At 45.2% G+C, this 21,624-nt stretch overlaps 1 protein-coding gene across 2 annotated transcripts in view; it reads left to right on the top strand.

The window, feature by feature from the left end:
• The window catches only part of TOX4 (TOX high mobility group box family member 4), a 315,932-nt gene that overhangs the window by 133,849 nt on the left and 160,459 nt on the right, over positions 1 to 21,624 (top strand). For both annotated transcript variants that reach the window (XM_069238267.1, XM_069238266.1), the window contains exon 5: positions 11,700 to 11,918. In XM_069238267.1, coding sequence (XP_069094368.1) covers positions 11,700 to 11,918 — 219 coding nt within the window. The remainder of the gene's footprint in view (positions 1 to 11,699; positions 11,919 to 21,624) is intronic.

The raw sequence follows: 21,624 nt of genomic DNA, 5'->3' as shown, positions 1-21,624 counted from the left end.
AGAATTATGCACAGAATGTGAATCTGCTGCACTAAATGCCATGAACAGATGTACACTGATTAATTGACATTTTATATTATATATATATATATATATTTATATATATATATATCTATATAAAAATTTCTGTAGCACTTACTACCCCTTACGAGGCGTTGAAGTGCTGTTTGGCAAGAAGCACGCTGCTCCGGAACCCAAAGGATTAATTAAATTTTAGTAAATAAATTATTTTTGGTATGTATGTTCATCAATTATTACACATTCCTCTTGTTAACACTTAATCTGGGAACCAAGGAGGAGAAATGTAAACTTTTCGACCCTAGATGAATGAAGGGACTTCTTCAAGACTAAGTCATCTGGCTCAAAATCTGCATATAAGTGGAGACAGGAGCCTAGAAACAATTGTAAGTCAATATGCACTTTAACTATAGGAGTCGCAAGTCTTTTTGCAGGATTGCAAGACCTCTGAAATACTCACCAATTAGGAGTTTTTCCTAAACGTATTGTTCACTTCAAGGATATGCCACCTTACATAATAGTAGTCCTTTGTGAATCTAGATAACATATAAACAAATTAATCAAAATACCTTTTCTAACAACATTAGTGCCAAGGCTGTGACCAGTCAACCATGCTGTGTATCCATTCACCACCCACATAGACACTCTTAATCCTAACCTACAGAGGACTGGACAACAACCATACTCAAATCATCAAGAAGGAGTGCAACAAGTCGTGCTAATAGATCTTGCACAAATCATGGTGATTATTTGAGCACCCATACATAACAGTTCTATAACCCAGACTTATCAATTTGTGAATATCTCTATGGCAATACTAATGTAACTTGTGACAAATCAAGGGTCATGCTGCAACAGACAACACTATTGTCTTCTCATATTATACTCTTGCTCATCGCGACATGCCCATGCTGTATACTGTGGTGCTGGACCACTGGTTTATCTTTTGAGGTAATGGTGCACTGTTGGACATTTGTGGAGTACTATCCATAGTGGTTTAAACGTGCCATGTGCAACTTTGTAACACTATAATAATATTGATGGTCTCATAAACTGCTTTAAAGGCTGATTGAGGCGGTGTGAATTTTTTGTATCCAGTCGTTTAGATGTGTGGTAGTGTTTGGCCAGTACTTTACCTTCTGAGTCATGAAGTGCGGTTAACTGATAATTCCTCAAACTGTCACTGTTTCTTTTCTTGAAGATTAGGATTAAGAACATCTAAGCCACTGTTTCAGAGTGATTTGCAATATGAAGTAAAAAAACAAAAACCTGGTCAGTGGCATGTAGGTCGGGTGGTGATCACTTTTAAACTTGAAAAAAAGGTTTTAAAAAAATCAAATTACCCAGCAAACAATGCAGCCATTTATTGAAGACTAGCCCAATGTTGCATTCTGACCAATAAAAAAATAGTGAGAGCTTTTTGCCTTTTGATCTCCTTTGTCTTCCACTTAAAATGCTAAAATGTAGAACTGATATCCCTCTATCCATCTATTCCTTATAATTAATATAGCTGTACTATTGAAAAAGGTGGATTATTCCATAATTCAAGATGTCTGCTTCCTGTGAAAGAGCTAAAATGTTCAAGCAAAGCCCTCGGTCAAAAGAGGGTTTAATCAGTCAAGACATGAGCACTTTTTCCTTGCACAAAATACAGTAGTGTGTGTGATGCCATCCTACTGAAATAAGTGGACATTACAGACAGTAAAACTGGATGCCATAGAAGTTAAGTTTTCTATTTATTTTAAAAATTGCTCTGTCATTTTGCTGGTGGATGGAGGCAATTAAATGGTTGATTAAAATGAAGAGTCCTGAGTGTGGCCAGCATGGACTGACTTATCTCGGGGAGCTCTGACCCTCGGGAAAACATTCTGGCACCATCCAATGCGCCGGTCCTGGGAAGTGACCTGCGGTGGCCTGGCGACTTAAAATTCTGGCTTGCGAGTCGCCTGCTGGCCGAGACACCACTCTGATATTTAGCAAACAGATCTGGCACCGCCATGGCCCGGACTGGCCAGAGCTGCCGTCTTTTCTGATGTCCCATCCCACGACAAGGGCCTATGCTCCTCGTGGGGGCTGCACCAGCTGCCGGACACCAGCCTGGACGTGAGAACACAGCCCCTATCGCCTGCTGACTGTTGCCTCGCAGCCCGTGGCACTGGGAAGACTTAACTGGGGCCTGTCATGGCCCGGGAGAAGGTTCCGGCTGCAGGGGAGGAGCATGGTGACTTGGGGGCAGATTGAGTAGGTGAGCAGGGTACCCGGGGAGTGAACTGCGAACTTGAGCGGCTGCTTTGGGGGGAGGGAGGGGTGGCGTAACTACCCCTTTTTTTTGGGCCCTGCTGAGACACCGCCAGAATCGCGTTGACCCACTGCTGCGCCCTGGTCCGCCCCTGTTGGTCCCTCCTGGATGGCAGGCCTCCTTGCGTGTGACTCCTGAAGACTGCTGGAGCCGCGCCTGACTGCAACTGCCGATGCCGTCTTCCCCAGAGAGGCCTGTGAGGAATCTTGCTGAAAACCACTGTGGCAGGGAAGAGAGCACCGGCCACCTGAACAGAACATGGCTGTGCTGGGGAGTGGGGCCTGGCGTGGGGAGGAACATGTTACATCCAAGGCCCATGTTGATGCTGAAACCTTACATACACTAGTGGGAAAAACACCCTCAGCCCTACTCTGCATTGACTCTATCTGGGAACTCTCCTGCAACTTAGCTAGCAACCTGGCAAGACTGTGAAGTTGTTTGGGTCCACCCCTGGCTTTAGGGGACCTCCTAAAGGCAAGTACTTAGCTGTAACCGCTCTCTCCCCACACCTCCTCACCTCCTGGTCATTCTCCTCTAAAAGCACACACAGACTGTCTGGGAGGGGACCTGGCAGTAGGGGGTCGCTAGGAGGCGACATAAACAACTGGAGATCATGCACCGCACAGCAGTACACACAGCTCAACTGCAGATCGATGATTTAAAAGATGCATTGAAAACCCTGGGTATTCTCTGACCCCTCAGACAGTTCTTGGCTGTTCTTGGACAACCTGTATGCTAATATAATGAAACTGCTTGCGGTAAGCTACACCCCACCTGCTGGTTCCTTGGGGCAACACGTGGCTCTGCTGGTGCAGCTTACACTGGCCCTCCCTGCTCATTTAGCTGGCTCTGCTGGCACTACCAGTCCTAGTCCCTATTTGAGGATCCCTCTCTGACCTCTCCTACCCAGCGCCCAGCTCACTACAACCCCTACTATGGAACTCTAATAGGCCATAAAACAGGGCCAGCACACAACACTACCACTGAAGGAAAGTGAGAAGTTCTGACCTCAGTGAGAGACCTCAGCACCACCCCTAGTTCACTGCTTGGGCAATGCCATTCAATAAACACACCAAGGAGACCACTGTCACCTCGTTGTGGGACAAATGCCCTGGCTCAATAGGACCAACTCAAACAGCTGGAGGCTGCAGGTCCAAACCGCTCCTATCACGCAGGACTAGATGATCCACTTTCTACAGGAAATATGCACCAACATTATCTCCCTCAAAAAAGATCTTAAAACCTGCATTCAGGACGTCCAGAGGTAAGTGACAAATCGGGAGAGGGTGGATGACCTAGAACGCACTGTTGATGCAAGGTCAGAGGGCCAGGAAATATCATGGAGACAAATTACAGCTTTGGAAGTACACCATAGACCTCCAAATCAAGCAGGAAGACCTTGAAAATTGAAGCTGTCAAAATAACATTCGCATACAGGGGGACTTCAAAGGGGCTGAAGGCAATGACATTGTAGCCTTTACTCCAGCCCTCTTACAATCCATCAGAAGGGATCTGAACCAACCGCCACTGGCCCTTGATAGGGCACATCGTGTCACAAAAGCCCCTGGCCTCCCAATGTAGCTCCAGAATCTTATCTCACATCCACTTCTTCATGGAGAAGGGACCTATTCTCCAAGCGGTGCAAGAGAAGACTGGCATAGACTTCCAGGGCCATAAGAGTCATTTGTACTAAGACCTCTCAGCCACCACTCTAAGGCGAAGAAGGGAATTCATACCCATAACGGATAAACTGCGCACAATGAACATTAAATTAGCAGGGCCCACTTAGCTTCTCTTCTGGAACCCATCATACTAGTTATTAAAAGATACATTAAGTTGTATCTAAATAAATTTAAAGATTTTAGGAAATACAAACTGTTTTTTTTGTTTTCATTTGTGTTGATTAGTGTCTTTGTTGTCAGTGTGGAAAGTCCTTTTCCTGGGAGGTTGGGTACTTGCTCATCTAAAATTATGGCTATTAGTGTGGGCCTCTTTGCATTTATTCTATTTGCAAAAGTTTGCAAACTACCCATATTTTGCTTGCATGTCCAAGCATTTGTGCTTCCTGAACACCAGAGGGTGCAGTCGGTCAGACGATGCTGTGGAATTTCAAACTCTCCAGTATTAGATCTTTCATAGATTCAAATGTTTGAATAATTTCCTGTTGTTGAAGTGGGAGTCCCACAGTATCATCATAAAGCAGTCCTTAACATTACAGTAGGCTACGTTGGTAATGAACAATCACTTTAATAGCTTATCCATGTCCTTTAAAATGAACTGAACTCAGTCATTCAGGTGACAGCCCCCCTCGAACACTGCCATATAGGCTGAGTTCCTTAGATTTTCTACACCACGTTGTGTGAAGTCTTTTTGAGCTGTGCTCAATTTTCTTCATAACTAGTATTGGAGAGTGTATTTATTGCCACTGCCATGTCTGAGACATCTAAAAAAGGGCTTTTCAGGCCCTGTAGTACTTGTGGAAAGAAAAGACTTCATGCTGAAGACCCCCACAACACTTGTTTAAAGTCTTGTGTGGAGGGTGGAGGCAGTACAAAGTCTGTTGCACCTTTTCCACCAAAACCTTGAAGGATGGGAGTGGAGGCTTCTACTGCGGCCTCAAAAAGCCTTGTCTCAGAGATCGCCTAGCTCTAAGGAAGACAGTGGCACCTCTTCAACATCTCAGAAGAGATCACATAAGAGGGGAAGATCCTGTGATTAGGCAACATCAGGGGAATCTAGAAAGGCCCTTACGAAAATGCACCATGGGTCTGCTAAGGACAGTTCAAAAAAGGAAAAAAATCTCAAATTGCCAGATCAGGTCCTAGCACTCCATCTGTAAAACATGAGGCTTATCCTCCAAAATCCTCCTCAGAAACGTTGACCACAAAGCATAAGACTGCTTTGTAACTTTCGGCGGACACCATTGTCTGACAACAACTGTTACCACAGTAACATCGACGGCGTTGACGACGGCGTTGACAGCAGCAACATCGACGCCTCCCATTTCCTCGTAGGCGTTGATCATGTTGATTAAGGTAATATAATCTGCTAAGGCTCCGTCAATGACACATTCCCAATCGTCAAAGGCAGTACAATTGACAAAGACAAACCCTGTTGATGACAATTACATTATCGATGCTGACAGTTACGATGCAGGCCCAACAGCTGAAATCAGCAGTCACCTGCTCGACAACATGGACAACACTGAAGGAAAAAAAAAATCCATCTTGCATGAGCACACATCATCAGGCAGGGTGTCTTCCCCCCCCCCCCCCTCCCCAAAGTCATCTTCTGAACGTGGATGAGTCGGATGATGATGGTCCTTTCAGGACAAACAGCACCTTGTGCAAACAGCACATACATTATCAAGAGGAGAAGAATGAGAAAGACCACTATTATGTGGAATACTGCAAGCCATAACCGGCATGAATATGGTGAACCGCCTTCTCAAGAGTTTATGGTATATGTACCCATGTCCCTATTCCAAAATCTTCATGGGTTGTTGAAGGATTACCAAGAGGCTTCAGGAACCCTCAACACAACAGCCCGCTGCTCCAATCCCACCTTTGTCTTCCACAACACCTAGGCCTATCCCTCCTCCTGTGACACCCAGGATGACTCCTGTATCTGATATCACAGCGCCTCCTTAGCCATCTACAGATGACAGAGAAGAGGGCGAAATTCCTGAAAATCAATCCACCCGTAGCAGATGTGAGAATTATTTGATTCACACTCCATCTCCTCCAATTCCACCGCCTGTATGAAGAGAGCAGAAAGGAGATTTCAACTACTGATATCAGTCAAACACTGACCATTTTCTTTATGATTTTAACGAGCCTGCAAAGAAATTGATACCAGCCATCCAGATAGTTGTCTACGTATGTGAAGAAGGCACAAAGATCACACGGAACACTGTGACGGTAGCAGCTATGTTACCACTTATAGACACTAAATACAAAGCACTGGAAAACTTACCTGGCTGCTTAAGCAGACATCCCAAACTAGACTCACTGACTTCTCAAGCGGCTCAGCGTCGGTCCAAGAACTCATCCACACCTATCTCTGCTCCACCAGACAAAGAGGGCATGAGCTTGGGCAACGTAGGTAAAATAAAATTAAAAACATTGAACTATGTCTGCCATCACAGTTCATGTGGCCAACACATTTGCCATTTTGGGTCGATACGATTGGCAAATGTGGTCTGATGTCACTGCAGTCATTGACCTGCTGCCAGAGTATAGAAGATCTGAGACGATAATGATCCTTCAGGAAGTGTAATGCACATCATCTGATATAATATGTTGTGCGATGGGCATAGTCTCAAAAAGGTTTCAGCAGCTGGCAGACTACGTGGTTTTAAGGAGGCAAGGTTGGCTGAAAGCTTCATCTTTCCAGCCTATGGTGAAGCCCTCTTCAGGAAGCATGTGGATGACACCATAAAGACCATCAAGGCAGACACCAACACTGCAAAATCTTTAGGCATTCTGCAATTTCAAAACATGCCCTTTTGGGGAGTATGTGGAAGAGGTTTCCCATCATATAGAGGAGGTTATCACTTCTAGCAGTACCAGCGCTTCCAGCGACATTATAAGCCCTCCTACCAGCAGCAACTCCATTGACAACCACCCACAGTGGCTTGTACTAAACAAGGCACCAGAAGGAAGCAGAACCCCCAAGGTTGAGACACCAGTTGCAAGCAATGACCCCACCTGGAAGCCGGTTACCCCCAATACTTCAGAAGCTCTGGGTGGAAAGAATTCCACCTTCCTTTAGCAATGGCAGTGAATGACATCAGACAGTTGGGTACTGGCCCTGACCACCTATGGTCATACCCTGAAAATTATCAAGAGGCCAGCAACCACTCCACCATGGGGAGCAATCCTACCTTATTTGACCATCCTAGCCAATGGAGCAATAGAAAAAGTTCCCCAACACCAGAAGGGAATGGGTTTCTACACCCGTTTTTCTTAATAAAAAGTAAACTGGAATCCTAATTCGGACTTCTGAAACTTAATCAAGTATCTACAATAATAGTCATTTTGACTGGTAACCCTTCCATACATTCTGCATCTCCTTTGCCATGGATACTACCTGACAACTCTGGATTTACAGGTTGCGTACTTTTACATCTCCATTCACCCCAAACATTGCACATTTCTATGTTTCACTGTAGCTGGCACCCACTACCAGTTCAGGGTCCTCCCATTTGGTCTCATGTCCGCTCCTGACAATTTTTACGAAATGCCTAGCTCCTGTGACAGCTTTTCTCATGGTTATGAAGTATTCCTTTACCTCAATGACTGGTTAATAAAAGCACTTACAGCTTGTCAAACTTCAAAGACTACAGAAGCTTGTCTAACATTGTTCTACAGATTATGTCTCATTGTAAACTACCAAAAATCAACTATCCAATCCAAGTGAATAATATTCCTGGGAGCAGCTTTGCCTTCCATTTAAAACAAAGCCTTTATATCCCAGGACAGACAACAAAGACTCAAGGAATTAGCTCTCGAAACAAAATCACTTTCATTGCATCTGTTCAAAATCGCTTCTAGGTATGATGTCCTCTGCGATCAGTCTGGTACCTTTCACATGCCTGAAAATGAGGCGGTTATAGGAGGAGCTAGATGAACAATGTATCCAAACAGACGGATCCTTGGATCTAGTGACGATTACGCCAGGTATGATGGAAGTGCTAACCTGGTGGTCACATACCACTCATTTGTCAGAGGGCCTCACGTTCCTTTCGTAAATTCCTAATTTCGTAATAACCATAGGTGCCTTCTTAGAAGGCTGGAGTGTTCATCTACAGGACCTAAAAATTCAAGTAAAGTTCTCTCCAATCCAAAAGATTCTGCACATCAATCTCCTGGAGCTCAAAGCTATCTACCTCAGTCTCCGAGCTTTTCTGACAAAGTTAGCAGGGTCATCAGTATTAATTCGGACAGACCGTACCACCAGCATGCACTATCTGAAAAAACAAAGGGACACAAGATTGCTTGGTCTTTCCAGGGAAGTTCAGGAAATCTGGAGCTGGTTAATAATTCACAGGATAACACTTGGGGCACAACCTGATCCTGGGACGAGCAGTGTCCTAGAAGACACTCTAAGCAGAACTCAGAACAGCTGCCACGAATGGGAGCTGGATCTGTCGGCGCTAAACAGGATCTTCCCTCTCTGAGGCAAGCAGGCAGTAGATGTCATTGAAAATGAAAAGTAGAACAGTTGACATAAGCGAGCCGATTCAAAGCGCTAAGGAGACACAAAAGGAAAAATAAGTTAGCTCACAGTCATATATATATATATATATATATATCTCGGCAATCGTGCAATTATCCATGTAACACAGTCAGTCTGCAAGACTAACAAAATCCCCCCAAGGAGGGACAAACAAAAACATTTACCAGTGATGATAAAGACTTTTTGAAAGGCAAGCCCACGAATGAGTGAAAGTGATGGGCGTGTGGTGGGCGTTGTTAAAAGCCCACAATTCTTACAACAGGTCAAATCGCTTTCGCACTCGTCCTAAAAATGCCTTCTTCACCCCCACCATCCAAGATTTAATTCCATTGCTCTCCGATTACACCCAGATGTCTGCAGTGCATTAACCAGTAGAGGTTATAGTGCATTTCCCACTAATTACTTTACTTTTTGATTTATTTTATTTTCAGCTGTGTGTTATTTGATATGTAACTACCTGACGGTGAAAGGCCAAAAAAAGTACAAGGTATTTAATTTTTTTTAGCCACATCTTTGACCCTGCCCCATGCTCACTGACCCCACCGCTTTGCATACAGCATCGCAGTTCCCATACTTCACCTTTAATGTACTTTAATCACTGGTTTAAACATAAACTGAGAAACACTCCTTCCCTTATGTCCTTGCTATTATTAAACTAAGAGGAAGGTCATGGATCACGTATACCCTATATCTGGGCTAGATTCTTATTTTACATGGAGCAAACGTTTAGTCTATTTAATCAAACAAGTTTTTTTTTTTTTTTTTTTTTTTGGTAAAGCAGAAATGCTTAACTCACAAACTTCAAGGGGCACTCATTTGAGAATGAAGAAAAAGTTTACTTTAAAACAAAATATTTGCCTAGGATCACACATGCTGTGGCCCATTTACGGTTCCAGTACATTACAGCTAGGTCAAGTAGATTGTTGAAGTTACTCGGCCTGCAGGTTTAGTATTATTTTTATGATTTTTCGAGGCCTGTACTGTTGGACTCCCACTTAGAAGGCGAATAATTCAAGCATGTTAATCTATGAAAGCTACTAATACTGGAGAACTACAGTTACTATTAAGTAACGTATTTTCTTCCTGTGTTTTGCTTTTGTAGTTCACTAGTCCCTAGTGGTAATTCAAGCATGGAAAATTATTAAAGATCCAGTGCTGCACCAGAAAATGTATTTTACTGTAACTACAGCTATTCAGAATTGGTGTTTTTGTTGATTGATAACCAACCCTCCACTTATAATGAGGTTTATTTATGGACGCATTTGCAGGGTGTGCAACTTAGAACCTCAGCACTTTGTTGGCTTGAGTTATGCTACGCTGCAATTTTTAAGCTTTTGTTACCACTATTATTTGATTTTTACATCAGAAGATTCCCAATTGACAATGGAGAAGTATCCAATCATTTTATTCTATGATGTTACCAGTGCTGATGAACTGTAATTACAGATAACTGACTTTGTTATGAAGCTCAGAAGGATGTAAAGCGGACCCATCATGTGCACAATTATCTGAAGGCATACAGGAGTAGTTTTCCAACTAGCAATGCATATTCTAAGTCGACTTAATCTTCACATTGATTGACACTGACCCTTGTAATGTGGATGGCCACTGCAGAGAAGAGAGGGAGAGTGGAGGTAAGGAATAGTTGAAAGGAGGTAAAGAATGAGGGAGAAGGAGCAGTTCTACGTAATGTGGACAAAGAAGAGCTGAAAGGAAAGCATGAAAGGTAGGAAAGCAAGCTAGAAGCTAAAACTAAGAAGAGAAGAAAAGGATGAATAACTAAGATAGAGGATATAATAACGGAAGTAACAAATTAGTCTAATGTGGGAAGAAAGAATAAAGGTCCGGAAGGACTGCAAGGGATGAGAATTCAGGGAAAACACATTTTCCTTAATGGTTCCTCATTTGACAGCCTGAGGATGGATGTCTTCATTGAACGTGTGTGTGAGGGATAACAATTCTAACTAACTAAAAATTATTGCCTTCTCACATGTGACAGTTAGACATCCTGTAAGAAAAGAATGTAATGTATTGTATTGTAATAGTATTTATATAACGTTTACTACCCCTGACGAGGCGTCAAAGCGCTTTTCGGCGAGTAGCACGCTACTCCGGAACCCAACAAGAATTAGTGATGGATTAGTATCGGGAAATATGAGTATAGTTTTTGTATTATTATGGGTTAATTTGAGCTGCGGATATGAGTTTGTTAGTTAGATTGACTGGAGTAATGGAGGGGTGAAGGAGGAAAGAAATCCAGAAGTGTTAATTGGGAGTATATCGCTCATTTACTCATCCCAAAGGCTTGGGATGAGTAAAGGGGGATGGAGGAGGGAAGGGTCTGTGGAAGGGTTAGGGAGATCATAGTAGCAGGGTGAGATTAATGAGGGGAGAATTTAGTAGGGTTGTTTGGGATGTAGTGACCAAGGAGCTGACTTTTTATTCCCAGAAGATCTTAATTCTGTGAAAATCATATGCATCATTTCAGTAATTTTCAGGAATCTTCAAACAATCTAAATACCAACATTCAGAACTTCCTTAAAACTAGTTTTGCTATTGCAGAACCTAGTTTTGTATACGTTTGTGTCTCCCTTAAATTTCTTTCTGCTCAATAGGAGGTTAAACAGAGGATTCTTGTCTTCCGATCTCTTACACACTTACTGTGTCATTGATGTGATATGTTGCAGTCGTAAACACTGAAATCTTGACAAGCCATCTGTTTATTTAATGGTTAAACACATCACCCATAACCACACCAGCCAAATGTTCAAATACACGAGCATCTAAATACATTTCACACCCTCTCAGTTACTTCTGTCTCTGTTTAAATTGGATCTTGGATTCAGTGTTATGTCAGCTGAGCTACCCTTTTCTATCAGGCTGTGCCATCTCACAGTTTAACCCTCGATAATAATTCTGAAATGGTGTTGGTGTTTGGAAAAGAAGGTTATGAGCTTGGGCCATGCAAATGAAAGTGTCAGTAGTTTATCTTGATTTACATGTAGGCAGGAAAGGTAGCTTACAATATGCTGTCCATCTTTCTATTGGTCTGTGTACATCTCTATAATAAGTGACTCATGAGAAATATAGTAACAAAGGAGTATATTTTCCTCATTGTCCTCTTTTTTGACTTTCCACTTAGATAACTGCTCCGAAGGCTGTTGTTGTGGGGCCAACAAAAAAGCAGAAATCCAGGAAGAAAAAGGACCCCAATGAGCCGCAGAAACCTGTGTCTGCTTATGCCCTCTTCTTCCGTGACACACAAGCTGCCATCAAGGGTCAGAATCCCCATGCCACCTTCGGAGAAGTCTCCAAGATTGTGGCATCTATGTGGGACAGTCTAGGAGAGGAACAGAAGCAGGTAAGCACTGGGTGCCAAAATCTGATTGGGACCCTAATGTCAACTACATATAAAATCTTTCCTTGTTTCTCCATTTGGCATGGTTGCAGTGAACTAGCAAGTCTCTGGGATGACTGACAGGTCACTGGAGTTCATTTTCTCTGTTAAGAATTAGGTTTTGACAGCAAGAAATTCTAAGATTCATAACCGCAGAATAATTCCCAGAAGTCAGGCTAAAAATAAGTATTTAAAAATATTTTTAAAATTCAAAAAGAGACTTTGTAACTGTAGGAAAGTCCTCTCTATCTGGCCCTTTTTTCCTGATGTCAGTGTGCTTAGACTGTTTTCACTGGGATCCTGCTAATCAGGACCCCAGTGATTGGGCTCTCCCCTGCAAATGTGATTGGATTGTACTTTATACACTCATAGTTGGCCCAGGGCATTGGTACACCAGGGGACCAGTGCCCATGTAAACTGTCTGCAGGCCTGCCATTTGCAGTCTGTGTGAAATGGTGCATGCACCCTTTCACTGACTTAACAGTGGCCTGGTGCAGTGACAGCCACCCCTGTGGTAGGCAATTTTAGCCTAAACGGCAGGTTGCAGGTCCCTGTGTGTGGGCACCACTGCATGATCAGAGGCGCCCCTGCGAACTCCAGATCCAATTCCCTCGACTTTGTAAGTGCAGGGAAGCCATTTTATCTATGTAATGACCTGTGGTCCAGTTACATAATGGTAACTCCAAAGCTGGGCATGTTTGGTACCAAACAAGTCAGAATCATACTCCAATGCTGATCCCAGTAGTGGTGGCATGATTCCATGCACCCTGATGGTTAATTAGAGGATCCCCCAGTTCCGCTCCTACCAGTATTTCAGGATCTGCGGGCAGCCTGGGCTATGCAGCCCCCAGACATGATTCTGCCCTCCTGCTGCGTGACCAACTCGAGTAGGGGACAGCAGAACAAAGGATTTCTTGTAGGAGAGGGGTGCAGCCTCTTCTCCTTTGGAAATAGTTGTAACTGGGCTGGGGAGAGGTAGCCTCCCTGTGCCACTGGACTGCTTTGAAGGGCACATTTGGTGCCCTCCTTGCACAATCGAGTTTGCACCAGTCCAGGGACCACTGGACCCTACTCTGGACCGAAACACTTGAAGGAAAGGGGATTGGCCACTCTCCTGTCCATCTCCACCCCTAGGGTGGTGCCCAGAGCTCCTCTAGGTTGCCATCCTGGAAACTAATATGTGCAGAGACCTCTGGGAACATCTGACTGGGTAGGCCAGGTAGCAAACGTCAGTGACCCCTCCTGATAGCTGGTCACTCCAGAGAGTGCCTAAACCCTGTTTTTGGGCTACTTATGGACTCCTGTGTGGGTGGGTCCCCAAATTCGTTGTGGAAGATACTGTAAGGAACTCTCTGCAAGACATCTTCTGCTGTTGGGCTACACAGGAACCAGACAACTGCAATGCCTGAAAAGCCTTCTCTTAGCAATATTGTTTCAGTGACTGCTGTCAGCATTCTGCAACATCACCAAGGCTGTGCATCCTCTTGGGTCGGCAAGACTGACTGCACCAAGAATCAGTCCCCCTTGGAGTGAAGGAGTCACTCCCATGCATCCGCAGGCACCTAAGGCAATGACGTCTGGCTGGTGGGATCTTCTATCTTTTGGATCTGTGAAGATTTTCCAACACAGGTGGTGGCTTTTAAGAATCCTCTGGTTCCTCTGTCTTCTGCCCAGTGTGGGAAAGGGTAATCCCCTTTTTCTGCCACCAACCGACTGCTTCTTCTGGCTCTTTCGCATCTTGAGGGTCAGTTCGTACTCCCCTCCAAGGGTTGAGTCCCCAGGGCTGGTCCTCCACAGCTGGAAAACCTCCAACAGTTCTCTTGCATTTACCTGTGCTTGTTGGTGGTCCTCCAGACCACTAACCCGTCTGCAAACCGACTGTTGAGGGACTGTCCTTTAGGGAGTCCTCTGCAGCTCCCGGACCCCACAGGTGGGCTTCATTCATCACCAACGACCTGGATCTTCAACTTCAGAAGGGAGGGGGGCATTGCCTCCTGCCCCACCTGTACACTCCTGCGTGGACTAGATTGTCTCCTTATTTTGCAGGCCCTCCTCGCCTGGAATCCGCCCTTGGGTTCCACTGGCCTGGTCCTGTTTCTGCATTTCTCCAACCACAACTTCCCCATGTTAGCCTATGGGACAACTTGGTAACCTCCCTCTCTGCACCCAGCCGCTGGGGATCTTCTAGGTACTTACCTTTTGGGGTTCCACTTTTCCCCAGCCCTTGGCTGACTACTCTATACACTCTGGTAGGAGACACCCTTTCCCATTGCCTTTTTTTTTTTTGGTCTGTTTGTTTTTGGTATATGGTATGGACCCCCTCTAGGACCCTTGCTAATTTGTTTTCCTGAGTACTTACTAGTGTATGTTCTGTGTGTTAATGCCTCCAGAGGGGGAGGCATACCAATGATAGTCTAGTTTGGTGTGCCTTGCCTATAATAAAGTACCTTTTATTTTTGCAACATTGTGGTTCCTTTCATGTTTGATAAGTTAGTGTGTGACTACTGTGGTATTGCAAGTGCTTCACATGCCTTCTAGATAAGTCTTGGCTGCTGACTACAGCTACCCCAGAGAATCCCGGTTTTCTAGACACTGTAACACTATCTAATCAGGCTTGCCTGGACCCAGTATAAGGTGTAAAACCAAGAGTGCCCACCACACACTGGACTAGCTTCCTACAGTAACTAGTATTTTAAAAATACATTTTTAAATTACTGGAAAGGCAGCCTAAGCTGCTGCAGCAACTGTAGTAGGTGTCCTCTCCTTTAAATTCTATTCTTACAGTGAGTGGGCGTATTTTGATGCAACAAAGTCCTAGGGAAGCCTACTCCATTTTTTTTATTTTTTGTATTTTTATTTTTATTTTTTATTTTTATTATTACTCAGACAATACTTTAAAAAACAATTAATAACTCTTTAATTGCTAGGGGTGTACTTTTCCATGTTGCAATTTTTTCCTAGAAGCCTGTTTTCTCAGTTTTATAAGTAAATGATTATCTTTACATGCTTTATCTGGCAAGAAAATATCACTCTAAGAAAGTATTTACTCCTTTAAAAAGTACATTTGCTAGTGTGCCTCCAGATCGTCCTCCAGCATTTGAACTTTTGTTGAGTATTATTATTGAAATTTTCTCCCATTTAGTCAATGCTGACAGTGTATACAGACTCTCAGTAACAGTGAAACAATGAAATCAAACATATTTGTTTTAATCTCTTTATTGCTTCATAAGTACAACATGTACAAACAACATCTGACTTGAGTTACCATGCACATGTCTTCGTTGATAAAATAGAGGTACAGTATGGAAAGGGGAGGGTATACAATGAAGGAAGAACTGAATCCCGCGACAGTTAATTACTGTGTAAGACATCTAGGCATAGACAACCCCCACCATCACATCACATTAGACAGCCATAGCACGTATACATCAGACACGTAAGTTTGAATGGGTAGTGTATGTGGGAAGTATCTGGCAATCTGTGTCCTGTCTGGCGCTCAGCACAGCAGTCCGTGTTTATGTCCGGGTAACAAGCCTTGGGTCTTCCCCAAAAACACTGTGTGGAGGCAATGCTCTCCTCTTGATGTAAGGTATCTTAATTCTCTATTAGCCTGTAGTATCCAGAGTTCTGCCCCAGGATTTAAGAATTGCAAGTTTGTACCCATCTAACCTTCAGCTGCACTAGTTGTGCTTGTTAATGCACCCAAAATGTACTGGCTGGCTGTGTCTAACTCAGGGGGGATAAATATCACTTTTGGCTTATATTTTAACTATGAAATGACCCCAGAGCCCCAGTCCCATGATCATCCCACCCTTGTCGTTGAGAAAGTGAAGTGCCTATGCTTCCTCTCTAGCCCACTGCAACAAATCGCCCAGCCATCGGTGCGTGTCTGGAGTATTCGGTGCTTTCCATTGCATTGCTATACGGTGTTTGAATAGTACAAATGCCAAATCTATACATAGGTGTAACTGTTTAGTTCTTCAACCTGGTGCAAACTCCAAGCAAGTAGGACTCGGGTGTTGGGAGTAATGAGTGACCAACCAGGTCCCCCGTCAGAGAAGTAATTTTGTGCCAGGCCCGCTGCATAACTCCTTGTCATGTGGTAAAAAGTGGTGTCCTGTTCTCCACAGCGCGGGCATTCATGATTGGTGTGTGTGAACATGTGGTGGAGTCGGTAGGGAGATAGGTAAGTTTGGTGTAAATTAAACTTTGTAAAGTGGAATCTTGGGTTACGTGATACCTCCTTTGTCGAACGAAGCGCTGGACAGTGGTGCTGGAAGGACTCCATCCCATCTCGCACGTGCTCCCGCTTTGTTTAGGTCAAGGCTCCTGAAGAGGGTACTGTATGATAGGGATATATGTTTGGGACCGTGGCCTGATAATACATTGTGCAATATAAGTGAAGTTGCAGGTTCTGCATCTCTGCTACCCCAAGTGTTGTGTATAAGTTGTTTCAATGCACAGTAGATTAGGAACTGCCCAGTGCCTATGCCTTAAGTATCTTCCAAGTCCGTATATGTCATGATAGAGCCATCTCTAAATAGAGTTCTGATAGTAAGTACACCCAGCGCTCGCCACGGTTCTAAGGTGTGGTGTATGTGTAGTTTCCTTATATCCTGGAGGTTCTGCAGTGGAATCCTGGCAGGCCGAGGCTCCCTCCACAAGCGAGTGATCTATATCAGTAAGTGCAACTCGACGACGACCAGTCCCCCAAATTAGTTCGAGCATCAAGCCATTAAGGGTCCTGAAGAATGAGCGAGGTATTGCTAATGGGAGTGCTGTGAAATGATATAGCATTCTAGGGACTATTATCATTTTAGTAATTGCGACCCGTCCTAGTGGCGATAATGGTAATATACTCCAAAACGGTAAAGATCCACGGATCGAGCGTACCACTTGTCCCAAATTGCCCTCCATTAAGTCCTCCCTAGTACAATATATTTGGATACTGAGATATTTAAAAGATGAGTGGCACCATGGGAGTCCATGGATTGGGAGAGGAGGCCTCAAGCATTCTGGCACCGGGGTTAACGTGAATACACAAGATTTTTCCAGTTCACATGTAGGCCGGATAGATCTCCGAATAAATCTAGTAATTGTAAGAGCTCCTGATTAACAATTTACTGTTGCGTAAGTATATTAACGCATCATCTGCATAGAGAGATGCTATATGTTGTGTGCCTAAATCGAGTATCCGCCACTTCTGCGGCCGTAGTCCGAGTTGAGCCGCTAGGGATCAATCGCTATCGCAAATAACAGCAGTGATGAATGACACCCTTGTCTGGTACCATAACAGATGGGGAAACTAACTGAGATGACCTGGCCTGTCTTAACGCGGGCTATATGATTAGAATACAAAATACCAATCCATCTTAAAAATTTCAGACCAAATCCCATGCTGTGCAAAGCCTCTTTCAAGAAAGGCCATCCAAGGGTGTCAAAGGCTTTCTCAATGTCTGAAGACACCGCAACTCTGTCTTGTCCCCCCTCTAGAGTGTCCGCCATTAATTGCAGGAGTCGCCTCACGTTTAGGAAAGTATTCCGTCCTGGGATGAAACCTGATTGATCTTCATGCACTAAATAGGACATCAGCGGGTGCAACCGATTTGCAAGGACCTTACCCAGCAGCTTACAGTCCAAATTAAGCAATGATGAAGGTTTATAAGATCGCACATCAAGAGGGTCGCAGCCTGGTAGAACCACTATCAGCGCTTCGCATTGAGAGGCTGTAAGTTTGCCCCGTAATTGTGCTTCGTGTAGCACCTCCATGAATGGTTTAGCTAATTGTGTGGAAAACGTGTCTTAATATTCTACTGGTAACCCGTCCGAACCAGTGGTTTTATTGCGAGCTAGTTGACGCAGTGCTGTTCTGATCTCATTGATCTCTATGAGTTTGTCTAATTCAGTCTGTTGTAGTGGAGTAAGTTGAGTGAGGAGGAGCAGGTCCAAAAAATCCACTGAGTAGCTGAGGGCTCAGGCCCTGCCACATAAGGTGTGCTGTAATAGCGCCGAAAGGCATTGTTTATAGCTATCTGGGTGTTGACCACAGTCTCTGATTCTAGTCTTATGGCACTATTAGGGTACGTTGTTGTTCGCCTTGAGTTAGCCATCCCAGCAACCTACCAGAACGGTCACCCTCTGCATGTAACCTGAAGAGGTAATGTCGGTAGTCGTACGTGTGCAAGCACATATCTATCACTCTATATCTTGCACGTGGTTCGCGAAGAGCGCTAGGATCTAGTGATCACTGCGCTACTTTGCGTTCCACGCAGATCTGTTGCCAGTAAGGCAACTTCTCTTACCAAAGTGCGTCTAATACCCCCTGTGGCTGCGAGGCAGTGGCCCCGTACAACCACCTTGTGAGCATCCCACTCCGTTGCGTGTGATGTGGCAGTCCCATCATTTAATTCAAAGTATTTGGAAATGTACTCAGACAACTGTTGGCGGAATGGAGGGTCCGCCCCCATATCTGGTTGCAGACACTGTAGGAGGCTGGCCTGGCTTGTAGTGGGTACCAAGGGGTACTTACACTCTGTACCAGGTCCAGTTATCCCTTATTAGTGTAGAAGGTGTTTCTAGCAGCTTAGGCTGGTAGAAGGTAGCTATAGCTGAGCAGCTTAGGCTGAACTAGGAGACATGCAAAGCTCCTACTATACCACTGGTATCATATGCACAATATCATAAGAAAACACAATACACAGATATACTAAAAATAAAGGTACTTTATTTTTATGACAATACGCCAAAAGTATCTCAGTGAGTACCCTCAGTATGAGGATAGCAAATATACACAAGATATATGTACACAATACCAAAAATATGCAGTAATAGCAATAGAAAGTAATGCAAGCAATGTACAGTCACAATAGATTGCAATGAGAGCACATAGGTATAGGTGCAACACAAACCATATACTCCAAAAGTGGAATGCGAATAACATATGGACCCCAAACCTATGTGAGCTTGTAGAGGGTCGCTGGAATGTAAGAAAACAGTGAGGGTTAGAAAAATAGCCCACCCCAAGACCCTGAAAAGTAGGTGTAAAGTGCACCTATATTCCCCAGAGAGCACAGAAGTCGTGATAGGGGAATTCTGCAAGGAAGACCAACACCAGCAATGCAACCAAAGTGGATTTCCGGACGAGAGTACCTGTGGAACAAGGGGACCAAGTCCAAGAGTCGCGACAAAGTCGAGATTGGGCAGATGCCCAGGAAATGCCAGCTGAGGGTGCAAAGAGGCTGCCACCGGATGGTAGAAGCTGTGGATTCTGCAAGAACGAAGAGGGCTAGAAACTTCCCCTTTGGAGGATGGATGTCCCACGTCGTGAAGAAGCTTGCAGAGGTGTTACCACGCAGAAAGACCGCAAACAAGCCTTGCTAGCTGCAAGGGTCGCGGTTAGGGTTTTTGGATGCTGCTGTGGCCAAGGAGGGACCAGGATGTCGCTAATTGCGTGAGGAGACAGAGGGGGCGCCCAGCAAGACAAGGAGCCCTCACAGAAGCAGGTAGCACCCGCAGAAGTGCAGGAACAGGCACTACGAAGAGGAGTGAACCGGAGCTCACCCGAAGTCACAAAAGAAGATCCCACGACGCCGGAGGACAACTCAGGACGTTGTGCACTGCAGGTTAGAGTGTCGGGGACTCAGGCTTGGCTGTGCACAAAGGAAATCCTGGAAGAGTGCACAGGAGCCGGAGCAGCTGCAAATCACGCGGTACCCAGCAATGCAGTCTAGCGTGGGGAGGCAAGGACTTACCTCCACCAAACTTAGACTGAAGAGTCACTGGACTGTGGGAGTCACTTGGACAGAGTTGCTGAGTTCCAGGGACCACGCTCGTCGTGCTGAGAGGGGACCCAGAGGACCAGTGATGCAGTCTTTTGTTGCCTGCGGTTGCAGGGGGAAGATTCCGTCGACCCACGGGAGATTTCTTGGGAGCTTCTAGTACAGAGAGGAGGCAGACTACCCCCACAGCATGCACCACCAGGAAAACAGTTGAGAAGGTGGCTGGATCAGCGATACAAGGTTGCAGTAGTCTTCTTTGCTACTTTGTTGCGGTTTTGCAGGCGTCCAGAGCAGTCAGCGGTCGATTCCTTGGCAGAAGGTGAAGAGAGAGATGCAGAGGAACTCTGATGAGCTCTTGCATTGGTTATCTAAAGAATTCCCCAAAGCAGAGACCCTAAATAGCCAGAAAAGGAGGTTTGGCTACCTAGGAAGGAGGATAGGCTATCAACACAGGTAAGAGCCTATCAGAAGGAGTCTCTGACGTCACCTGTTGGCACTGGCCACTCAGAGCAGTCCAGTGTGCCAGCAGCACCTCTGTTTCCAAGATGGCAGAGGTCTGGAGCACACTGGAGGAGCTCTGGGCACCTCCCCTGGGAAGTGCAGGTCAGGGGAGTGGTCACTCCCCTTTCCTTTGTCCAGTTTTGCGCCAGAGCAGGACTGGGGGAATCCCTGAACCGGTGTAGACTGGCTTATGCAGAGATGGGCGCCATCTGTGCCCATCAAAGCATTTCCAGAGGCTGGGGGAGGCTACTCCTCCCCAGCTTTGACACCATTTTCCAAAGGGAGAGGGTGTAACACCCTCTCTCTGAGGAAGTCCTTTGTTCTGCCTTCCTGGGCCAAGCCTGGCTGGACCCCAGGAGGGCAGAAACCTGTCTGAGGGGTTGGCAGCAGCTGCAGTGAAACCCCGGGAAAGGTAGTTTGGCAGTACCCGGGTCTGTGCTAGAGACTCGGTGGATCATGGAATTGTCTCCCCAATGCCAGAATGGCATTGGGGTGACAATTCCATGATCTTAGACATGTTACATGGCCATGTTCGGAGTTACCATTGTGGCGCTATACATAGGTAGTGACCTATGTATAGTGCACGCGTTTAATGGTGTCCCCGCACTCACAAAGTGTGGGGAATTTGCCCTGAACGATGTAGGGGCACCTTGGCTAGTGCCAGGGTGCCCACACACTAAGTAACTTAGCACCCAACCTTCACCAGGTAAAGGTTAGACATATAGGTGACTTATAAGTTACTTAAGTGCAGTGGTAAATGGCTGTGAAATAACGTGGACGTTATTTCACTCAGGCTGCGGTTTCAGGCCTGTGTAAGAATTGTCAGAGCTCCCTCTGGGTGGCAAAAGAAATGCCGCAGCCCATAGGGATCTCTTGGAACCCCACTACCCTGGGTACCTCAGTACCATATACTAAGGAATTATAAGGGTGTTTCAGTGTGCCAATTTGAATTGGTGAAATTGGTCACTAGCCTGTTAGTGCCAATTTGGAAAGCAAAGAGAGAGCATAACCACTGAGGTTCTGGTTAGCAGAGCCTCAGTGAGACAGTTAGTCATCACACAGGGAACACATACAGGGCACACTTATGAGCACTGGGGCCCTGGCTGGCAGGGTCCCAGTGACACATACAACTAAAACAACATATATTCAGTGAAATATGGGGGTAACATGCCAGGCAAGATGGTACTTTCCTACAGACACCAAGTAGGTATGCAGGCGTGCAATCTGCCCCAGGAAAAGCTGACCCGTAGTGGGCAGTGGTCTGATAGCGTCTTGGCTAAATAGTCTGCCTCCAAGGCATCGTGGATCAGATCTGCCGGGCTTAGATGCAGGTCTATACGGGTATGTAGCCTATGTACTGAATAATAGAAGGAATAGCCCCAGTCTTGGGG

Source organism: Pleurodeles waltl, chromosome 6, assembly GCF_031143425.1.
Source record: "Pleurodeles waltl isolate 20211129_DDA chromosome 6, aPleWal1.hap1.20221129, whole genome shotgun sequence".
Lineage (NCBI taxonomy): Eukaryota > Metazoa > Chordata > Amphibia > Caudata > Salamandridae > Pleurodeles > Pleurodeles waltl.
The sequence above is the reverse complement of the archived record's forward strand: the minus strand, read 5'-3'. Positions and strand labels throughout refer to the sequence as shown.